The 21474-nt window shown below is 37.6% G+C and overlaps 2 protein-coding genes across 11 annotated transcripts in view; one reads left to right on the top strand and one right to left on the bottom strand.

Moving 5' to 3' along the window:
* LOC111344957 (uncharacterized) overlaps positions 1–2048 on the bottom strand; it is a 9122-nt gene extending 7074 nt beyond the window's left edge. Inside the window, exons 1-2 of one of the 5 annotated variants that reach the window (XM_088757600.1) lie at positions 1944–2048; positions 279–324 (exon numbers count right to left, since the gene is read on the bottom strand). The gene's annotated coding sequence lies outside the window, so the exon portion shown is untranslated. Of the gene's footprint in view, positions 1–183; positions 236–278; positions 325–652; positions 719–756; positions 1099–1943 lie in introns of those variants that run through there. The other 4 variants (XM_088757602.1, XM_088757601.1, XM_088757604.1 and 1 more) reach the window with 4 other exon arrangements.
* LOC111344950 (uncharacterized) lies at positions 1227–21474 on the top strand. 6 transcript variants are annotated; one of them, XM_088757595.1, is made up of 24 exons: positions 1227–1356; positions 2765–2926; positions 3422–3615; positions 3954–4025; positions 5175–5246; positions 5592–5651; positions 6052–6126; positions 7282–7356; positions 8285–8356; positions 8604–8678; positions 8984–9055; positions 9950–10015; positions 10371–10442; positions 11252–11323; positions 11989–12060; positions 12431–12502; positions 12685–12753; positions 13394–13462; positions 14160–14231; positions 15383–15439; positions 16063–16262; positions 16586–16705; positions 16946–18460; positions 19510–21474. In XM_088757595.1, the coding sequence occupies exons 3-24, from the start codon at positions 3440–3442 to the stop codon at positions 19662–19664; spliced, it is 3360 nt and encodes a 1119-aa protein (XP_088613721.1). In that variant the 5' UTR covers positions 1227–1356; positions 2765–2926; positions 3422–3439; the 3' UTR covers positions 19665–21474. The 6 variants fall into 6 exon arrangements, with proteins under 6 accessions (XP_088613721.1, XP_088613720.1, XP_088613722.1 ...); XM_088757594.1 differs by lacking the exon at positions 1227–1356 and having other exon boundaries at positions 2635–2926; XM_088757596.1 differs by lacking the exon at positions 1227–1356 and having other exon boundaries at positions 2635–2926; positions 3419–3615.

Raw genomic sequence — 21474 nt, 5'->3', positions numbered from 1 at the left:
TATCGATGCACTTTTAAAAATGTGTTACGTTGCACTTGAAATTGCTTTTGTCACTTAATCGATAATCTGTAAGGTAATTAACTTGAAACAAACATTGCAAGATATCCAGTTCGTCCGTGTCAACCCTCTGATGAAATTCAGGCCTCTAGAGTAGACCTCAGAGGTTACGCTTTCTCAACTTACATTTTTGTCGTCTTGACCAAAACATGTCATCATAGTAACCTCAAACCACAGGCTGTAAAACATTACACATCAAATTTTATCACAGAACTACTAACCAGCAGTTATTGTTCTCAAAACTGAGTCACACCACAGGAACGCGCACTAGAATTAGATTTAAAAAAATTGTCATTGGAATAAGGGTTTGCATGGGGCATTAGCGTTCTCGGTTTACATTCTCTTGAATAATAACAAACATCCTCTAGATATAATATTCGACAACCCCGTCATCAAGACGGTTATCTATTATAATAATTCAGAAATCGTTCTTCATCCTCAGTCGCAGTGAACCGTTTTGAAAAGAACGAACATTTAACCCTATTTACTCATTTCAGGGACGAAAGTTATCAGTCCTAATGGCGGGAAAGTGTAAAATTAACCCCTTACACAGGCAGCCCAAGCTCACTATTAGAAAAACGGACGTGACTCTTACCGTGTTGCGCAACGCTTTATATTTATAAAGGTTTGCATGGGATGTTATCGGTTTGCTTTGAAAGAGAGAAAAAAATGTCTTGTTTTGAAATAAAATGGACTTACCTAATTGCCTTGTTGTTTTCTTTGTTGATTCCTAGCGTCTCAGGCCATTTTGAAGCGTTTTCGGCGAGTTAGCGCTGTTAGTGTTCAACTGCTAAAAGAAAGACAAGGTCGGAAACCTATTTTAGAAGTGTCCGTCGCCCGAAGCGAATAATTCCGCCAAAAAATTACCACCAGTCTCGATTCCTCCAGAAAATCAAAGCAGAGATGTTGCAGTTCCATTTCCATTCACTCCATTCCCAATTCCTCCAACAGATCTTTCACTAGCGATGCTTTTATCTCCAGATCGATCGTCCTTCCAATTTCGAATTTGTCTGGTTGAAACAGTTGTGGGCCCGTTCGCCGATCGCACAGTATGTCGGGTAACAAAAATAAGCCCGGCGAGGGTAGCCAGCGGCTTGCAGTCGACAAACAAACCAGTTAGCTCCCCTGGTCCCCTCGAGAGGTTTTGTCGAGACCGCATCGTTTAGATCGACCAATCAACATCGAATGGAAATGTCTTTCTTTTAGCAGTTGAACACCAACATAGCGCTAACTCTCCAAAAACGCTTCAAAATGGCCTGAGACGCTAGGAATTAACAAAGAAAACAACAAGGCAATAAGGTAAGTCCATATTATTTCAAAACAAGACATTATAACATCCCATACAAACCTTTATAAATTAAAGCGTTGCGAAACACGGTAAGAGTCAGTCCGCTTTTCTAGTAGTGAGCTTGGGCTGCCTGTGCCCCTTATGGTAAAAATTGACCAAATATTCAAGTCATGACCGATGGAATTGATATCACCCGAAAATCTACAATTTCAAATTGTTTACGCATGTCATTAATACAACCGTTCGCGTGACATATATCTATCGTTTTCTTCATTGAAGGAACATCAGCAAGTAGTATATTGTGAGTCAAAATTCATGGCACTTTACAAGCCCGAACCATTACTTCAAAATCCAATCTATTCTGTTTTCTTTCCTGATCTTTTACTTTTTGCATTTCATAATCAGTCATTTCTCGATCTCAAAAAAATACATGGCGAACTAAAACTGGTTTATGGACTTGTAATCACTTCAGAGTCTCCAGAAATGGGCCTGAAATGTTTATCTCTTGAGCTCTTAAATTCAGCTTCTACGGTAGAGAATTTTCAAATTGCTCGTGCATCGGGATGCTTTCATCCGGTTGAATCGAGAGATCTCTTACCTTGTTACTCAGTTAAAGATTTTCATGGAGCCCTCATCGATCTGTTATGGAAATCAAGATTTTTGATTTTAAATACAATTTGAATACTATTATCAGATCATTACGACAAAGAAGCGAAAGTAATAAGGAGAGGTTTATCATCAAAACAGGAAGCGATCTCATATCTCTTAAAAAACTGCCTGTCAAGCAGTTTGCTGGGAACAATACTGACATGCTCGTGCCAATGTAGTATTTCCTCACTTCCAGTAATTTTCTGTTTCGTAAACGATTTGCATGCTAATGAGATTAGGACCGAAGGCGAAAATAGTGTTATTTGACTGCGTTCCTTTGTCACCTATTTATTCATTCTCGTTTCAGAGCTTAATTTTCTCTATAGTTTATTGACATTTGGAACTTAGTTTTGAACACGTGCAAGATATCAACTTAGGCAATGCTGGGTGTCGAAACTGCCTTTCTGTTCCGTAATACCTGCGTCCACGTCAGCATTGGCCATTGTGTCACGGAACATGACTAAACATACTTAAGTCATTGTGGTTTCTTTAATTACATTTTCCAAAATTTTTAACATTAACGTAAACACTTCAGTAGTGGTTCAGGAGTGATGATCCTTAAATTAGCGATGCTGTCTAAGCGGATGTGACTATATCATTGACGTTTTCACACAACTCTGTTCAGTTCTTCTGTTATTTCATATTAATCAGAATACTCCCCTACTGCCGAGTCACAAATTCATTAAATTCTCCTTAATTATTCGATATCTCTATGGTGCATTAGTGAGAAAACAGTTTGCTAATTTATTAGTTTCGATCCTTTCTCTAAAGGAATATACGTCACAATTTTAAAGTGCAGGGCGTTTCTAAAACTTCCCTTCAACTTGATCAAAGCCGACCTGATTCAATTCAGCGCTTGACACTGAGTTGATAACAACGTTTCGTATTCAGAGAAGTCATTTGTTGAGTCAAATACCCGTGGAGAACATTCAGGTTGGTATCGTGATGCATAACGCATTTACTTGTGTACACATCTAGTTTTTGGGCTAAGGCTAAACGTATTTTTTTAAATAAATGTAAGATAAATGTAAAACTGTGGTCTGACAGGACAATGAACTTTAACTATTTAAGGACATTTTGATATTAACAATGCAGCTTTCTTATTGCACGATGCCCTGAAGAACAATTCATTTATAGAAAACCGTTGAGAATGTGCACATCCCAGCCTACGGCTACTTCAGTGGATTTTTACGAGGGGCTCTTTTTCTCGCAGGGATGAAAGAAGCATTATTATAAACTGGTAGAGCGATATATTCACTATGCTGTATTAAAAACACAGGTTTATTTCCACAACTAACGAAGATCATCAAAATTGGAAATATACTGACCCGTAAACATTCTGAGTGATCTTCCTCTTAACGTAAGCTTTGCTTCTACCGTCACATCCGCAACGGTGTTTGAATCATTAGGTTTTTTTGTTCCCAGCAGATTACTTTGGACACAGTAATGATTATCGGCCTGATACAAGTCATTTTGGTCTTGTGGATGATAACACCCTGCGAGAGTGACGTTTGCAGCCAAAAAATCTGTCAGTGTACCAAGTTCGGTAGGACACGCCTGTCAGTTAAATGTCAAGTTCATGGGTACATTCCGATTGGAATCCCAAGCAATACAATGGAATTGTGAGTGAAACTTTATCTTCCTTCACAAAGCGAACTGAGTTGCGGTTTCAGCTACGTTTTGCTGTTTGAAACTAGTGCTTGGTTTATCTGTTGGATTAAAAAAAACCCTTTAAAAAATAAAATGGAATATCACTCTCTTTCCATCGATTCTTAGTAAACTGCATTAATTTGAATTTCACTAGTTAATGACACCATTTGTAATATAACCATTGTTTAGTTTTCTGAAGTATGTTTTAGCGTAGTTTTACGCTTTCAAATTGATACCATCATCGCAACTTAATTAATTGATTTTGATTTAGCCATCATAGATCTGACTAAAATCTCATTCTCCGTCTTAGAAAACTTTCGAGTTGTTCTTTAAAGTCGATCTCAGAAGACTCCTTCAGGAACCTGACTGTTTTGAAAATACTGTAAGTAAATTATTTTAAAGTATTCGAAAGGCTCGGGATAATATTAATAGGCTTGTATTATCATTGTTATCATTATTGTTATGATAGTTATCATTACCAGGGGCGGATCCAGGAGGTTTTGATTGGGGGGGTCCAAACTTTGGTTCAGAAAGGACTGTTAGACTCTTTTGAGGTAAATTGCTTCTTCCCAACACCCCCCACACCCCTCCCACCAGTCGCGGTTGCACGTTATAATTGCTTGGCCGCTGACCGTTTGCTTGGATTCATTAATTAAAAAAATCAGCCATTTAAAAGTGATATACGATCCTGTCGATATAAGAATTTCAGTCTCAAAGTTGTAAACGTCAGGCCTGATAGGGGGGTCCAGATCCCCCGTAACCCTCCCCCTGGATCTGCCACTGATTATGTTTATCATCGTTATTATTATCATTTCAAGCTTTTCATGAAAACTTACCATAATTATTAGACATGTATTAAAGGAATATGAATTTGCAGTAACATTTACTTTAGGCATGTCTATATGTAATAGAAATTTGATCGCAAAGTTGCCAGATCGCAAAACTAGGACAAATCTTGTAGCAAAAAAGAAAACAATCATTTGACTACTAGGTTGCTACTCTAAAAGCAGAGTTGGATAGTTGACCAGACATCAAATAATCAGATACCTGACGCAAAGGGAAGGAAGCAGAGATTCTTTTTATCGAGAGAATTTCTAAGGTTTTTCCGCTATGCGATTCTTCTGACTATCTGTAAGCATACAGTAAAAAAAAAACTAGACTGTATCAATCACTCTGAAGGTAGGTATTTTTTATCATTTGCTTTTATGTATAAACGTATTTTATTGTAGAGTGCAGTAAATGGAAGTAAATAGTCCTTTTTACAGTTGTGGGTTTGGTGGCCAAGCCTTTGAACAGGAATGAGGCTACTCTAGGGTGACCCTGTTATGATAGAGACCTGTATCTAGTTAGCATTATAACAAAGAATTTGCATTTGAAAAGCAGCAACATCTCTATCATAACAAGGTCACCCTTAGCCTCACTCCTGTTCAAAGGCTTGGCCCCCAAGCCCACAACTGTAAAAAGAACTATTGCTCATGTATTTCAATTTGCAAGCTTTAATTAATGGTCATGCTTAACTTTTTCATTCCAGAGACTTATCGAATAACTTATTACGACGGATTCCCCACAACACTTTCAGGAATATGGATAAACTGAGAATAATGTAAGAATACCTTTAATTGTAATGAATGAGTAGGGAGATATGTTTGTCTGATTAAAAGCATTTTCTGTCTGCAGCTGCAGATTGTCCTAACTCTTGCCAAGCTGGATAAAATTTTTTTGTGTAACTTTTTACATTTTTGTTATCTTTGGAACATTTTATGTGTTTTAATCAGCTTCTGTGATCTCGCTGATCTTAATACCTTAGCTTTTACAATCACCAATCTATGTACTGCTAAAAAAATCCTAAACTAAAGAGTAACTAAATGTACAACTTTTAGATTGGAAATGTGATATAAGTGTAGTGTTCTGAGCCTTCATATTTTTGGCATTAACTTTTGTTTCCTAGAAATCTTGCCAATAACTCGATTTCAGGGAGTTTCTACCTTCCGGAAAGTGTGTCTGAACTGTAAGTTTTGTTAGCAATATACGTTGGAAAAGATAAATGAAGTCATAGGTTGATTCTGATCTTTATCCTCAAATGATATTGGAGTTTTTAAAAGTGTCTTAAACAGATTGGTTTTTCGTCACATTTTATCTTTACATCGGATGCAGACACCGAAGACTGTCATTATGTGTGATACCGTGAGCAAATATGAATTTCCTCGTGAAGAAAAACGTCTGATTTGCAAAGTAATGACCCAGTATATTGAGACAATATTCACGGTTTTTTAGCTGGCTAATGTTTCCTTTCTAGCTTGGACACTAAGACGTTTTTCAAGTCAAAATTCATAAAAAATTACGAGGAATTACCTATGCTAACCCTGTCTAGGTTAACTCATGAAGAAGCCTCTATCTTATTTGCACAGCTTTATCAAAGACAACTTTTTATCAATCACTGACGCGAAAGTCATTCTTAAAGGAAAAATTCTACTTCGAAAACTGTAAGTATGATCTTAAATTCCATTCCACATACTTATAGACTCAGTGATATCAGGGGCGGATCAGGAATTTTTGATTGGGGGAGTCCAAACTTTGGTTCAGGAAGGACTGTTGGACTCTTGAGGCAAATTACTTCTCCCCCACACCCCCTCCCACCAGTCGCGGTTGCACGTTAAAATTCCTTGGCTGCTTACCGTTTACTTGGATTCATTAAAAAACATCAGCCAGTTAAAAGTGATATACGATCCTGTCGATGCAACAATTTCAGTCTCAAAGTTGTAAGCGTCAAGTCTGATAGCGGGGTCCAAAACAGACTCCCCTAAACAGATGTCAACAACTAATCGCTCCATACAAACGACTCATTCACGACATAAACATCACAAACGACCGAAAAAGAACGACCTAACTTTACCGACAGATCGAAACAGACCAATGACGACCGACTTACGTCACTTGAGTCTTACAGCCAATAACATCACGGCAAAACCAACCGATCATTTCACACGAACTGGAATAAGAACATTCTGCTGACAACAATCATCCACTTGACTCTGATGATGACTTCCGCACAGGTTGTCGAAACGTCAGTCACTACCACCGACAACAGTCCTTCTCAGGACTAAACTCAACCGGACGATCAGACTACACCTTCACATGTTACCCCGGGGTTCAAGCCATTTACTGTATATCTGTTCAATTAGATCATTTATGCCTCTCGCTCGTTTCCATAAACTCATAGAGAGCATTAATTGCCAAGGCTTAGCTTTAGTTGCTGGGAGGAAGTTATAAAAATGCGATCAAGATTTTTCCACAGTTTGGCCAAACTCGTGGCCGTTTACTTGCTATCAACTCAACTGAATTACATTATCTACAATCGTGATTTGTTTCTAGGAAAGGCGAACTGCCTTGGGAGGAAAGGGAGTGGGAAAAACATTTTAGAACGAGGCTGGAGAAAAGGAAGCCCGAAACCTGGCGTGCTTTAATCACTTATAAGAGAGTCCCGTCTGTAAATTAAACTTACCCTGACCAGTTAGAAATTAACTGACTTGGCTAGCTGCATGGAATAATTTATTCCCTGTAGTTTTCAAGAAGTTGTCCATACACCATTCGGGAAAACTGTTTATTAAGGATATCCTGCTCACTATGTACTTTTACAGGGATATAGAATCAAATCCACTTGGACCTACTTTGCCATCTGACTTCTTCGCTGGCTTTCGCAAGATGAATAGACTGTAAGTTAGTAGCTCTAGAAACTCCTCGAATGACTTCAGAACTTGTTAGAAAACGCCATGTGCGATTGTAATAGGCCACCACAAATCCTTGTTGATTAAAGCCCCGGCTATTGATAAAAAATTTTCATCCAGGTGCACGCTTTACCGATTCGCCACCTCTCTTAAAATTTCCTTCAGATTGCATTCCATGTTTTACATGGCTTTAAAACATCTTTTGCCGGGCATTTTGCTTCATGAACGGTCGATTATGCTCCTTTTCGTCAATTGTAATTTTTTTTCGCAAAAGTAGACCGTACTTATAACCGCGCCTCAAAATTGATCTTTAATCTTTAATCTTATTTTATTTATATAGCGCCTGGTCCTTAGGAAGATGCTCCCAAGCGCTTTACAATAATAGAAAAAGTTATTAACGAGTAAAATCAATCCATGGAGTGAAGAGAACTAATTACAATTAAATGTCTACAATAATAATGATAATATCACGCATAATTCTAAATTCACAAGTTTAGTGAATTCTGGTCATATAAAATAAGTTTAGTAAATTCTGTTCAAAATTAAAATAAGTCGTTTCAAATTATCTACTATCATCAGATCTTGTTCTACTCAAGTTACCTAGTCAATTTGTTAACGCTGGATCAAGACAGAAAGTTGCGTCATTTTCTTGCGATTTCAATCTTGCGGTGAGCAAAAACAATATATTTCAATGTTTTTCGTCCTTTTAGCGGTTGGTTACCGTCCTGACACAAAATTGCTACAAACACGTACTTTCACTCTTGATTCAGCTCTTTCACTGAAACTCTGCTGGCTTTAAAAAAAAAGCCGATCGAAAGAGAAAGAGAATTTAACTAGTACAAAATTCGTCTCTCAAACCTTTTTCCATGATTGCACTGTTCAGCAGTTTCCTTTTTCTAAACTTTTTTTTTTTTAGTTCCATGAGTGGTTGCCTCCTGGAAAATATTGAAAATGGAACATTTAGAGCCATGCAAAATCTAACATATCTGTGAGTAATTTTTGTTTAGATATTTTCATTGATTTTTCTGATGTCCAAGCAGTAGTGTGAGAAAAAGTGGTCCGAAAACTTTATGTACATGATGTTCGCTAGATCAAGAGGTTTGGAGTTATGTTATGCAAACACTCTTCTTGTCACGTCACTGAGGTTTGACCTCAGCAGTCTTAGCAGGTTTACTTTGCCAAGATTTTTCTAATCCCGATTATCCACACGTCACTATCAATTTGTCCGTTTTCAGTGATTTCTCCTTCAATAAGCTAACTCATATACACCAGGGTACAATGGAAGGACTTACGGATCAGCTCACCAATTTGTAAGTATATGGCAGTTATGGCCCTCCTTCGCAGAATGATCAGAACTTACTAGGAATATGTAACCTAAGAGACTTCATCGTTTCTAAGGATAGTGGTCTAAACCACCAAGAGCACTTCCGGTACCCACCAAATTTAGTTTGTATTTGAATATATAGGCTGACTGAGTCGCATCATGAATCTATACAAAACAGAAGAATTCCAACCCCACCCCCCCCCCCCCACCCATGAAAATAAAAAAGAAAAGGACAAAAACGCGACAATACGAGATGGAAAGAATGATTTTAACTCTTCTAACAATTTTCAGGTTCCTTCACGGAAACAAATTAGAGACCATAGGTGATGGAACGTTTAAACAATTCAAGAATCTCATTAGGTGGTAAGTGAGACAAAGAGTGGAAGATAAACAAATGATGTAAATCCTAAAGTACTTATTGGATATATTAACGGCACATACTCCTTCGTAGTGGCTTGATCGTGAGTAGCAATAAAGGGATGTAAATTTCTGATTGGACACAGTAGATTAAATAATGTATGACAGATTGAAGAATGAAATTCTCCGAAGAAATGAAACAGATTTTTCTAAATTTAGATGACTGCTTGAAGAGGGTAAATTCTCACCCTAATCGCGGCATATCAAACTTTGAAAATTGTTGTGGTTTGATTCGTTTGAAGATAATAGCGCTATTGTGAAAGTGTAGTGTGATCGTCCGGGTAAGTGTAGTCCTGAGAAGGACTGTTTTCGGTGTGGTGACTGACGTTTCGACAACCTGTGCGGAAGTCATCATCAGAGCTACACTCAATTTTTTCAGCGACATTTCAGTTTTTTATCTGACTACTCGCTTTTCTAAGGTTAAGTCGACGAAATACTTCTGATTGAAATACAGCATAGCGTGAGTGTTGTGCACGAAATCAAAAAGGTTTTTCGAATTTTGAATGTTTAATGTCTTAAATGAGGTTACAAAGAGAGTTTATTGCTTAGCTCGTGCGTTCATGACGCGGACAAGCAGGTTTTTCAAAAGGGCTCGAATGGGTCCAAAAAAATTCCTAAAGATGTCATGAATTAAAAACAGCCAGAATTCTGCTATTTCAAAATTAAAGCTATCTATGAGTTTGCACTGAAAACGTTTTGCCATGTTTGACTATACCAAAGCCTGTAGCTCCTTGTCTGCTGACCATGTAAGATCGAGGCTCTGAGAAGGACATTGCTTATTGCGTACAAAAACGCGATAGCATTCTGTTTGCTTTTTTTTTTTCTTTTTTGTGTATACAGCATTCTTAAAGAGAACAAGCTGACATCCGTACCAGATTTGACAGGTCTTGATACTGTTGTACTCTTGTAAGTATAGTGCACAGGTCAATTCTAATCCCCAAATTTCAACCCAACCCACGGCCATTTCACCGTCGTCCGTCGTACATGCCCGGAGGAAGGGGGGGAAAGGTCGGAATGGAGCGGAATGGAGCGAACGGCTCACAAGAAAAGGGCCGCGAGGTCTAACTTTTAAAGCTTGGTCCAAGGGGGTGGGCTGGGAATTTGAGCGTCTTGAATTCAGAAGTTCCTCAGCAGTATATATTACGTTTTTAAATGAGTCAAGTAAAAGAGTTAAAGCTGAAATATCAAAAAAATTACCAGGAGGAAAACTCAAATAAGTATTTACAGGATGAAATTTACTTTTTTCTTGTGCTTTTCGCAGACAATTAAATAAGAATCGAATCAAAGATATATCAAGGCTCGCAACATCTGGTATTAAACACATACTTGAGCTGTAAGTAGTCAGGCGACATTCTTAGGGTCGGATATTTCCATTTTGTTTCATACAGGAAATTCGTGTGATTATATTTTTTAGTGCGAGCGAGGTTCATGCATATTCCCAGTCTATGCTGATGCCATGCTTGTTCTTATCAAAGCGTACTACTGAGTCGAGCGAATTTCTCCTGACAGAACATTCAAATTACTGCGCTGAAGTTCTTACAAAACAATTGGTTCGAACGTCAGCTGAGATATGAAGTACACGGAACATCATTGTCGAAGATTATTTTGGACTTACGACAAAGTTGTTTTTGGAAACTGGTAAAAAGTTAGCAATGTTTAGTCAAAAGTTATTACTTTATCTCGAGTACAATTTGGGATAAACGAGTTCTTTTTTTTGTCAACGTGTCTTCGCAGTTTTTACGTCATAGCTATGTAACATGATCGTTTTGGCCGCGCGATTAATAAGACACTTTTTGATCGCCAATTCCTACTTTCAATGCGTAAAAAATGGTCAAGGAGAACTCACTAGGCGCTTAGGTCTATAAACTTAAACTTAGAATACAACTATCAACCAGGAAACGCAAAAAAAAAAACAATAATCGTGTCATAGGCAATTTAAACAGTCGGCTATTCTTTTTGAATTACCAGTTTTCTACTCCTTATTGCCTCTCTTCGGCATTATTTACTCTGAAAAATGCATTTCGCAAACCTTTCAGGTTGAAGTATTTTTCTTTTCTTTTCTCAGTATTATGTCATAACATGATGGCATGCTTAACGAATAAAATTTCAAGTTTAAAAATAAACAACTTTTTTATCTTGCAGGTTGTTGTCCAACAATGAGATCGATTATCTTCCACCAAACATATTTCAAAACATTTCCATCACCGGAACCATGTAAGTTAGATTTTATATAACAACACGGGAGGATAGCCAAATCGAGACATCTTCGATTCATCACAAATAAATCCATGAAGTTCTATTAGTTATTGTCGTTGTGTACTCTGAGAATGATGTTTAACCAGAAATGATAGACTTTCCTTGTTGATCTGCTTATGGATTTCTTTAATAGTTGGGCAACGCTTTTGAGTGGTATACCATGAAATATCTCATGATTCATGATATATTCTGGGTATACACATACTACTCAGATCTCCTTCTAACTTTCGAAGACCCTTTGGAATAATGACAATTAATGGCATTGTAGTTACCTAATTCGGCTGAGGGATTTTCCATCAGACCTCTTTCCTCTAAGGACGAGATGGCTCTTAAATTGACTTGAAAAACTTGCTGGCATCCGAATTCGTCTCTTTGACTTATAATATTTTTTGCCTATCACGAAAACATCATCTCTTGATCAGTCAGTCATTTTTTTATTTTTTAAATTGGTACTTATTTTACTGAATTTTCGACTTAATAATTAGTGTCTTGAGAAAATTTGCTAATTCCCTTTATTCTAATTGGTTTCATTTTTAATGACATGATACAGATAGTTTTAAAAGTAAATGCTGCAGATGCGTCTGTTTCTTATTCGTAATCTTATTCATGTTATCTCCTCTTAGTGACTTTTCATTCAACAAATTGCAGTCCATACCAGATGGCCTATTCAATAAGCAAAATAAATTGCGAATTCTGTAAGTAAATACTGATTCACAGCACGTTTTCCAAGTGATGATAAAATGGAAAACTGGAAAATGAACTTTTTTTTAATAATTTCTACTTTATTTTCCCTCCCCCCTCGTCTGAAAACAAGCTGTAAGTCTCTTAATTTCTACTTTCTACATAAATATTTTTTGCTGGAAGGTTGAACTGATTGAAAAACTTTGATCTGATGCCACAGGCCGAATTGTGACTTGCCCTGCTTTTTTGAAAATAAATGTGATATCGTTATCATTGTTATTCACGGTTATTATTGCTATCAGTTCATCGACATTATCAGTATCATTACTTTTATCATAACTGTCATTCAAATAATTACATACAATACTCTTTTTCTAAATCAAGGATGATTAGCTTCAACAACATCTCCAACATTAATAATCGTACTTTTAGTGGACTTTCAAGCTTGAAGACACTGTAAGTTCTTTTTTCTTTTTCATATCCACAATCCTTCTTAACTCATCTATCATTAATCAATAAATAGCCTCTTGGTTTTTTTTTTTTTGAAAATTTTATACGTTATGTAATCCTGTTATGTGGACAACCTTTCCTGTATAGCTTTCGCTTTTAATCCTCTCTCTTTTTTTTTTAATTTACAGTATGCTGATAAAAAACAAACTGACAAATATTTCCAACGATGTTTTTGATGAAACTGCTTTGCAATCAGTGTAAGTAAAAGTATGTTTCAGAAATTTAGCATATATTCAAATAAGCCTTAATATTTAAGGTAACTAACATAATAATTTAAGGGCTTCATTGTAACACATTGTATGGTGTGATATATGAGTGGCAAAAAAAATATTGGTTGTTGTGTTGAAACTGTTTCATATAAGACCAAGTAATTTCTTCCTGTAACCGTTCTGCCTCAAGCAGTGACGCGTATCCAGTACACTTAGTCGCCAGAAGAAAGTAGGAACAACGCAATTCACTTCGGAAGTGACTGCAGCTGGAGAAAAACAATCATGCTTCTTCATAAGTGAATTCTGCAATATAACTAAGCGCAACCCTTTAACGATATAAACATCTATATATGGTTAACCATAAACTTACACAAAACTGACCAATTCGATCACGAGGAACCTATTATAGATGCCATTTAAAGCCCTTGTCATGTTTGTTTGCTTTAGACCAATGAACTGATTGGCCAAATTGAGTTAAGGACCGGAGTGGTTGTAGGTATTGGTTAATTCTGAGAGAAAGAGCGTGATATGTTATAAGAAAAAGAGATTAAAGAAGATGCGGAATTAACCACGATGGATCGTATTTGTTTTCATATTTGTATATCATTTCTTTCTTTTTATACATTAGGTTTCTTCACAGTAATGCTATTAAAACCATTGAAAGAGAATCCTTCAGCCAACTCAACCTGAAACAACTGTGAGTACAATAAAAAAAATAAAGAGATGTTAAGACGCTGCAGTGCAATATATTAATTCAGCACTTTGGCTCCAAAAGGACCTGTGATCCGACTTTACGGATGAGATATTGCCTTGTGAGACTTTATCAACGCTTTACATCATAACATCAGAGTAAATATTCTCCACACTGCTTGTTCCGACGAACGCCTGTTGATTGGCGTGGCGCTGTCTGTTGGGAAGGCCGAACAATGCCGCACACTTTTATTTTTTGAATTACTAATATCTTCAATAGGTCGTAATAGAAATAGGGTAATTTTTTATTTTTTGTTAAGCGGTGGCAGAGGTCGGACTTATGAGTTTTTCTGTCGTTGTGGATTCGCTTTTTTTCGTTTAAAACACAATTTCGTCTCGTTTAAACACTGTTCTTTATACTTTTTTATAAGGGCTAACAAGGAGAATTTGTGAAGTAACAAGGAGCTTCTTCGATTGGCAATTATTTTATTGATTTTCCTCACCTTAATTTTTGATTCGGGGGGGGAGTTGATATTGTGAGAAGAAATTAAATGATAGTCATTCTAGAGGTTAAAGGGTGAATGTCGCTCATAAAACGGTAGCCACATCAACCATTGGGTAAAAGAAAAAAAACAAGCGACGCTTCTCTGATTATGTGTAAACTTGGGTAAAATCATTTACTTCTTAATTGAAATACATTTCAGCACAATTTTTGATAACCCATTACACTCGTTACCAGATGGAATGTTTGACGAAATGGACAATAATACCAAAGTGTAAGTAAATAAAACGGCGCTTATTTGATTATTGTAAAGATGACTATCACTTTCCGAAAGGCCGCATCTTGACTTAAAGAAGACCGTAGTAGTTTAAGGCTGTAAGATAGATTTAAAAGCTTTTAAATCTAAGCTGGACTTAGCACTGTTTTTCCATCTGTCGAGTTTCACACCGGGATACGCGGTTGCATATCGGTGAACACACTGTACTCCATCTCGAACAGTTCGGGTTCGAACTAAGCTAGGCGAGTTTTTCATATTCATCGTCTTCACTGTTACGCATCGAGAGAAAGAAATTCGTTGAACAAGGCTAAGAAATTGCAATATTAATGTTATAAGAGATAGATTTAGGAAGCACTTCTCCAAGTTTTGGGTCTCTTTGTTCTCCCAAACTTAAGATATTTCGTGGAAATTTTTGTGCAAATTTTACAGAGCCCAGTATGAAGCCACCATGTAGGTGGATATCTTTGATCCACCAGCATGGCGGCCAGAAAAATAATGCAAAACATCTGGAACTTACTTTGGCTATTTAGCCCATTGATTACCTAAATTAAAACCAACAGACATGTACAAAAACACTTTTTGTAACACTTAATTTCCTAAAAAGGCTAAAAATCACCAGATGAGTCACGCAACCACCATAACTCTAAACTTCAAACTGTGCTGGTCTCCAAACCAAGCACGCTATTAAGCTGAAAATTCAAAACAGATACGAATGCAGCCTCCCTTATGCCTGATGAGGATAAAAGGTTTTGTGGCGCCATATTTTTGAATTTTTAAATTTCAAGATGTCACGTGAAAATCAGCAATTATGTTTTCGAGCGGGAAGACTTTAGACCAAGAGCCTCCTTCCACCAAAAGTGTAAAATTGTATTGGGAGACTAAACCAAAGGGATAAAGTTTTTGGAAAAGTTATGACGCTGCTTGGGTGGGGTGGGGAGGAAGGGGGGGGGGGGTTCTTAAGAGATAATCTAAATTCGTCACCGTAAAGAAATTCTAACTCTGACGTTTTAAGCTTTGGCCCTACGACAAATCGGAACGCTCGTTCCTTTAAAGTACAAAAATCGCGATGATCAAACTCCGGTGGCGGGGGCCACATGTCTTAAAAGTATAGCTCCTGCAATTCAAATTATCATCAAAATAATCTACAGATCGTTGACATGTAAAAACCTTCTTCAGCTGCCGAAAGGACAGTATCAGTCAGTTGTGTGAGTAAACCTAATGTTAACTTTTTAAGATGACTTATATTTCATATTGGCGTGTCTTGCCATCTACACTATTAGATTAATTGTTTCTAAACAGAAAAATTATAACATAGCTACATGACAACGCGCGCTCTGGTTGCCTATGAAAAGGAAACGGATAGAAATGGATGGTGTATAGAAATGGTTCAGGCTGACGTCGTTGTCATTGAAAAGTTCCCGTTCACTTGAGCAGGGAGGTTTTAAAACCTACAATATTGTTTTTTTTTTCGCTCTATCCACATTGAGAAAGGGCCTTTGAAGCCTAAAATGAAAAGAAAATTGCTAAATCATACTCTTTTAGAAAAACAATGAGCATGAAGCGACGGAATTAGATTTGGAATCGAGGATACTTCATTGCCAAACGCGATGCACTCAAGGAGCTAGAGTTGATCTTGGCTGCGCCTCGCGCAACTCTTACGCTTCTCTCGTGCTTCCAGATTTCAACTTCCCGCATGCATCCATAAATTGATATACGCACAGTTCTTTTATTACATAGCAAGCAGGCTCTTAAGTCTATTGAGCTGAATGTTTTCTAATTATTAGCATTATAAGTGCTTTTAATGTTTTGTTATTTTCTTAAACTGAAGTGAGTGTGCTCCCTCCACTTCATTCCACGTCCTTTTGACGGGAGACCAATCTAGTTACCGAGATGACTTTGAAAGTTCGGGCTTTGAGTGCCTTGATTGTGAACCTATTCATGAGTATGGATCAAGATGTTGTAATTGCTCTCTTTGTCAAATTGGTTACTTCATGTACGCAAAAAAGATCTGTGCCAAGTGTCCTGCAGGTAATAAAAAAATTAAAATGGATAATATCACAATTAATTTTGGTATTACAGCAACATAACTAGGAAAAGTTTGAAGCGTAATAGTTACGTTCTTTTAAAAGGAGAAGTCCCAAGCTTGGTCAAGTCGACAAACTTCACCTAACTAAATTTTTTTTCTTTGTTGCGTTGTCGTGTTTTCGAATTATTAATTTCCGCTTTTTTTTTATCATTGGTTATGTATAATGTTACCTGGTGCCAGTAAGGCAGCTGCCCATAAGGCCACCTTTCCCTCATGATCAGTTGTATGTCGCTGATTTCTTGCTTCTTATATAATATCTTCACAGGTGGCTTTTATCAGGATGAAATGGGACAAATTGACTGCAAAAGATGCAGCATCGGTACATTTGTTTCTGAAATTCAGCATCCTGGGACTAGTTCTACGGACTGCGTGGCATGTCCATACGGTAACTGATACGTTGTCTCTCAAACACTCTTCTAATCTTTCTCGAAGAAGACTGCTCTTTTCATTACTTTCACTATATGTTGCAACTGTAAACCGAAGCAGCAGAAAATCCTTTCTTCTCAAACTAAATCTTCATGGTTAGCAATTCATTTCTATTTTGATGAATTGACTTCACTGTTCAGTCTCGGTTATTGCGCCTTTGCACAAATTAATGTGGATGCACTATTCATCTAAATTGCAGGTACGCTTTCCAACGAGACTGCTAAATATCGTGCATGTAGATGCCTTCAAAACTTTTATCGCTCGGACCGTTTTGGCCCCTGCTCGGCATGTCCACCAGAAGGCTTTGTTTGTGAGAAGGACACAGCGATACTTGCACCTAACTACTTCTGGAAATGGTCAAGTCAGTCTGAAAAAGAACTCTACAAAGGTTTTGTCAACAATATTCATTTGTTTGGACCAGACTACAACAAGTCCTATTCCACTTTTAATACCCTACTTCCAAAGCCACTCAAATGTCCTCGTGCCGAGTCCTGCAAGGGTGGGATAGACTCTGAATGCCGCCAGGGATATGAAGGAGATCTATGTGCAACCTGCTCTCACGGCTTTTATTTCCGATTTAACTCTTGCTTGAAATGTCCTCGGTTAACTGTAACAGTTACTTCGTCCATCTTGGTAATTTTTCTGTTTGTTGCTGTATTCTTACTGGTTCTTTGGGGCGACTCCAAACGTGCAGACAATAACCGGACAGTTGCAGATGTCATCATGTCGTGCTTTAAGATTGTAATTGGTTTTTACCAAGTCATCGCCGGTATTTTCTCGGCATTGGCGAAAGTCCATTGGCCAGTCATTTTGATCTCAACGGAGAAGTTTCTAAAATTGTTTGAAGGGAACATCTTACAGCTTGCTCCACTAAGCTGCATTGATTCTTCTCTACGGTTGGATCAGCTTGGAAAATTCACAATGATCATTGCCTTGAATTTCATACTCGTTGGCTTGATTTTTTTATATCTTTTCATTAAAAGGCGCTACATTACGAACAAGACAGACTGTTCCGAAAGCCAAAAAATAAAGAAAATTAAAAGTTTGGAGAAATCTTGCTATCGGAACATCTTCTTGTTGTTGTTGACCACGTACCCCACGACGAGCAAATCGATTATTCAGATTCTTCCTCTTCCCGGTGCGTGTGCAGAAACGTGTTTCACAGACGACAAGAACGACTGTATTTTCCTGCTGAGAGCTGACTACTCCATCCATTGTTTCACTCCTCGCCACAGCTTGTATTGGCTCATGGCTTCTATTCTGGCATTATATCCCGTGGGATTTCCACTTCTAGCCTTGTTTCTCGTTTATAAATATCGCAAGTGCCAGGAAAACGAAGCAATTGCTTTCGGACTTAGAGTGTTCTTTGAAAACTACAAAAAAAAGTTTTGGTTTTGGGAGGTCACAGAGATGTACCGCAAGCTGGTTCTAATCTCGTTGATCTTTCTGTTTGGATCTAAAAGCCTCTCGCAAATCAGCCTTACAGTTCTGACAGTCAGCGTCTTTGGAGTGGTCTACACCTTATTCCGACCAATCAAGGATAAGTTTGAAGATCGCTTACAAACATTGGTCCTGTGGATCATTTTCTTTGACGTCTGTCTTGGTGCAGTTTACACAAACTGGGATGAGAGTCAAGACGGGGACAAGAACGACTCCATCTTTGTGAATGTCCTCTTCGTGGTCCTTAACGTCTCTGTATTGTTGCTTGCCGTTGGTAAGTCTCCAGCTGCTCTTGACGTTTTATCAATTAATTTAATTTTACATTCACAAATATCAAAAATACCAAAAGTAATAAGCTTGGAATGTTATAGAAGCGGGTCTTAGTGTCAGGAATCTTCTTTTAAGTGTCATTTGTTCTGTTTATCTTTTTATTTAAGCATTTCGACTTTGCTCCAATTTTTCACATTGCGTTACCTCCATTTTTAGCCTTATTATCAAACCAAACTAAGTGTTTCCTTTTCTTAGAACTGTTACTTTGGAGGCAATCATGGGTCTTAGAATAAAACGCAATGAATGTTACTAACATAGCTGTCACTCTTTGGTAGAACACTTGCATCGCGTTGTGGCACACGAAGTTCCTGAATATGCATAATTTTCCATCGCTTTACAGGGTAGACAACAGCATCTAGGCGTATTCTAAAATTTCCGATTTTGTCGGAGAAAGCGAAGAGCGATAACACTTTTCGATATGATTTTTGCAGAAGGTTCATCAAAAGGTTCCTTTAAGAAAAAATAAAATGAATTACGAAATTTTTCACCTGTCGGCGGACTCTCGGTATTTATGGTCAGTGGCTCTTAAAAACTTCGATCTGGGATCTGCCCTATCAAATTCCAAGAAGACGCCTCGGCGCATCTAATTAGGTTTTACTTCAACACCACATGATGGTCTCTGAGACACAGTTGGTCTGCGAACTTATCTGTACGCACTGTCCTAGCTGCGTGCATTCAGTCCTTTAGTGACCATTTAGCAGAATGATTTATAAAAAAAAAGAGAGACTTGTGTTATTTTGTCCTGCTCTCGTCTTAACTGTGAGATGTAATAATTTTACTGTCCCGTATTTTATCGTTTTTTTGATGATGAGAATGCGCTCCCCTCCGTAGCCTCAGACAAGTCAAGAAGAATTATTCTTAAAAGAAGTCATGCCTAGAGTGGGAGTTATATAATTTTATAAACATAAGAAGTTTCTCGTTGAGGCTGCATTCAAGAATGCAAATGTTATTAATAATTTTTAACTCTATCATTCTGTTCTTTAAATGTGTCAGCAAAGGGAATTCTACACGTGAAGCTACTTCGCAAGTACTTTTCCTGCTGCTCGATGGGATGTTCCAGTTACCTTCGCCAAGGATGTGCGCTTCTTAAGAATGAAGCAGTCACCACAACATCTGAGGAATCATACTTGATTGATGATGGCACTTAACGAGCCTCGCCAATAGATCTTTTATAAACCGTTGTAACAAATCTCGAAAAAAAAAAAACAATAGCAACAACAGATAAATAGTTGAGGGGGGCTGACCCTGAGCGGTTTGATTACTTCATTTATGTTAATACTGATACGCTGATCAAGCTTCAGCATTATCAGGCCGGGAAACTCAAGGGCTTTTAGCCATTTTCCGAGCCCGGGGGTAGGGGAATTTGAACCTTTCCTGCTTGGGTGGGGAATTTGAACCAAAAGTGTCAAGTCTTGCCAGCGGGATACAATTGTTACATCTCAAATCGTCGAGGCGTTAAAAGGTAAAGAGTCAACTTTCGTAAACGAATTTGGCGCAGAGGAAAAGGTCCACGGGCAGTGAGTTTTAAAGCATGATCAATGTGTAGAAAGTCACGATCGCTGATCTTGCCTTTTACAAAGAAAGAAAAAGAAAAAGAAAAAACACATTTAAACACAATTCTGGACTTGAGAGCGGGAATTCGAATAAACCAATCTTTGAAGGAGGGGGGGGGGAGAGGGGGGAGGGTAGAAGGATGTTGAAACTTCGAATTAATCAAGGCATTTCATACATTGAAATACAAATTGGTAAGCCTTTGAAGTTACCAAACCTAGTTTAAAAAGCAACTGTGTCCGTGCGAGGCAGCCACTTGATGTTGCTCATCATAGGAGTTGAGTTCTGTAATCTAGTATATTAATATCAACATTATTTTGAACTAAGTAAAAGCATTGGCTATGGCACTTAGATTGGTGTTGACAATGTCATCAACGTATGATGCACGATCCTCGCAGTAGAGGATACTGCGAGGATCGTGCATCCTACGTATCTAATACCGCAGTTCAAAATATTTGACCTTCATATATTCATTGTAACCAAATGTCATTAACATGAGCTGAAATAATAATCAGCGCAGGTATTTGTGTTTATATCAATTTTGAAAAAAACGAGAAACCTCTCAATTTAGACGGACATTTGCGGTGTAGCAGGTGTACAAGATTTTGTCTTCTTAAAAATAATGTATGGCAAGCTAAACATAGCTTGACGGCGGTTAAACCATTCCTTAACAAAAGGTTTACTGTGCAAGAGGGCGGGCAATGAAAGGATACGGAAATAAGGTGAAAATGTAGAAAAGTTAGAATTTTGCTAGGTATTATTGAAATATAGGATAGTATATTGCCGTTTCTCTTCAATTTATGAAATCATAAAACGGCCAACATTTTTTTTGCATGTCGTAGCTACTTTCAAAATAACTGTGAAGAAGTTGTTAAACGTTTCTTTGCATAATAGTCTTGTAGCTTTAAATTAATACCTTTGAATATTCTTACTAAAAAATCTCTGCAGCTATACTGCTGGCAAAGCGGTCGATGCGCGAAGCGCGTATTAGAAGGTGTATCGTAGTGCTTACAGAACCCTTGCAGACTTTTAATTTCATGCACTCACATCTCTCGCCGGCCTTGAATCTCGCGGTTTTGTCCAGCTAATGACAGGAATACAAAACAAATGTTCTAGTTTTCCGTGTTGATTGCTGTACCATAACACTTTTGAAAGTGTTTCGTTAGGTGTGGTTATGCTACGATTAAGTCATAAATGAAATGTTTTGTAACCATAACGAGTGTTTTAGATTGAGAAGCATGTCTATTGATATGTGGGCTGTTGAAACACCGATCATAAATTGTCCTATACTGTGTGATTCTATCAAACCAAAGTTTTGCACTTAGTGTCTGTTTTTTGACACTAATAATCACGGTCTTATCGTAGACGCTACTGTACCATTATAATAAATACTAGTGTTCACTTTTA

Source organism: Stylophora pistillata, chromosome 4 (assembly GCF_964205215.1).
Source record: "Stylophora pistillata chromosome 4, jaStyPist1.2, whole genome shotgun sequence".
Taxonomy (NCBI): Eukaryota; Metazoa; Cnidaria; class Anthozoa; order Scleractinia; family Pocilloporidae; genus Stylophora; species Stylophora pistillata.
The sequence above is the reverse complement of the archived record's forward strand: the minus strand, read 5'-3'. Positions and strand labels throughout refer to the sequence as shown.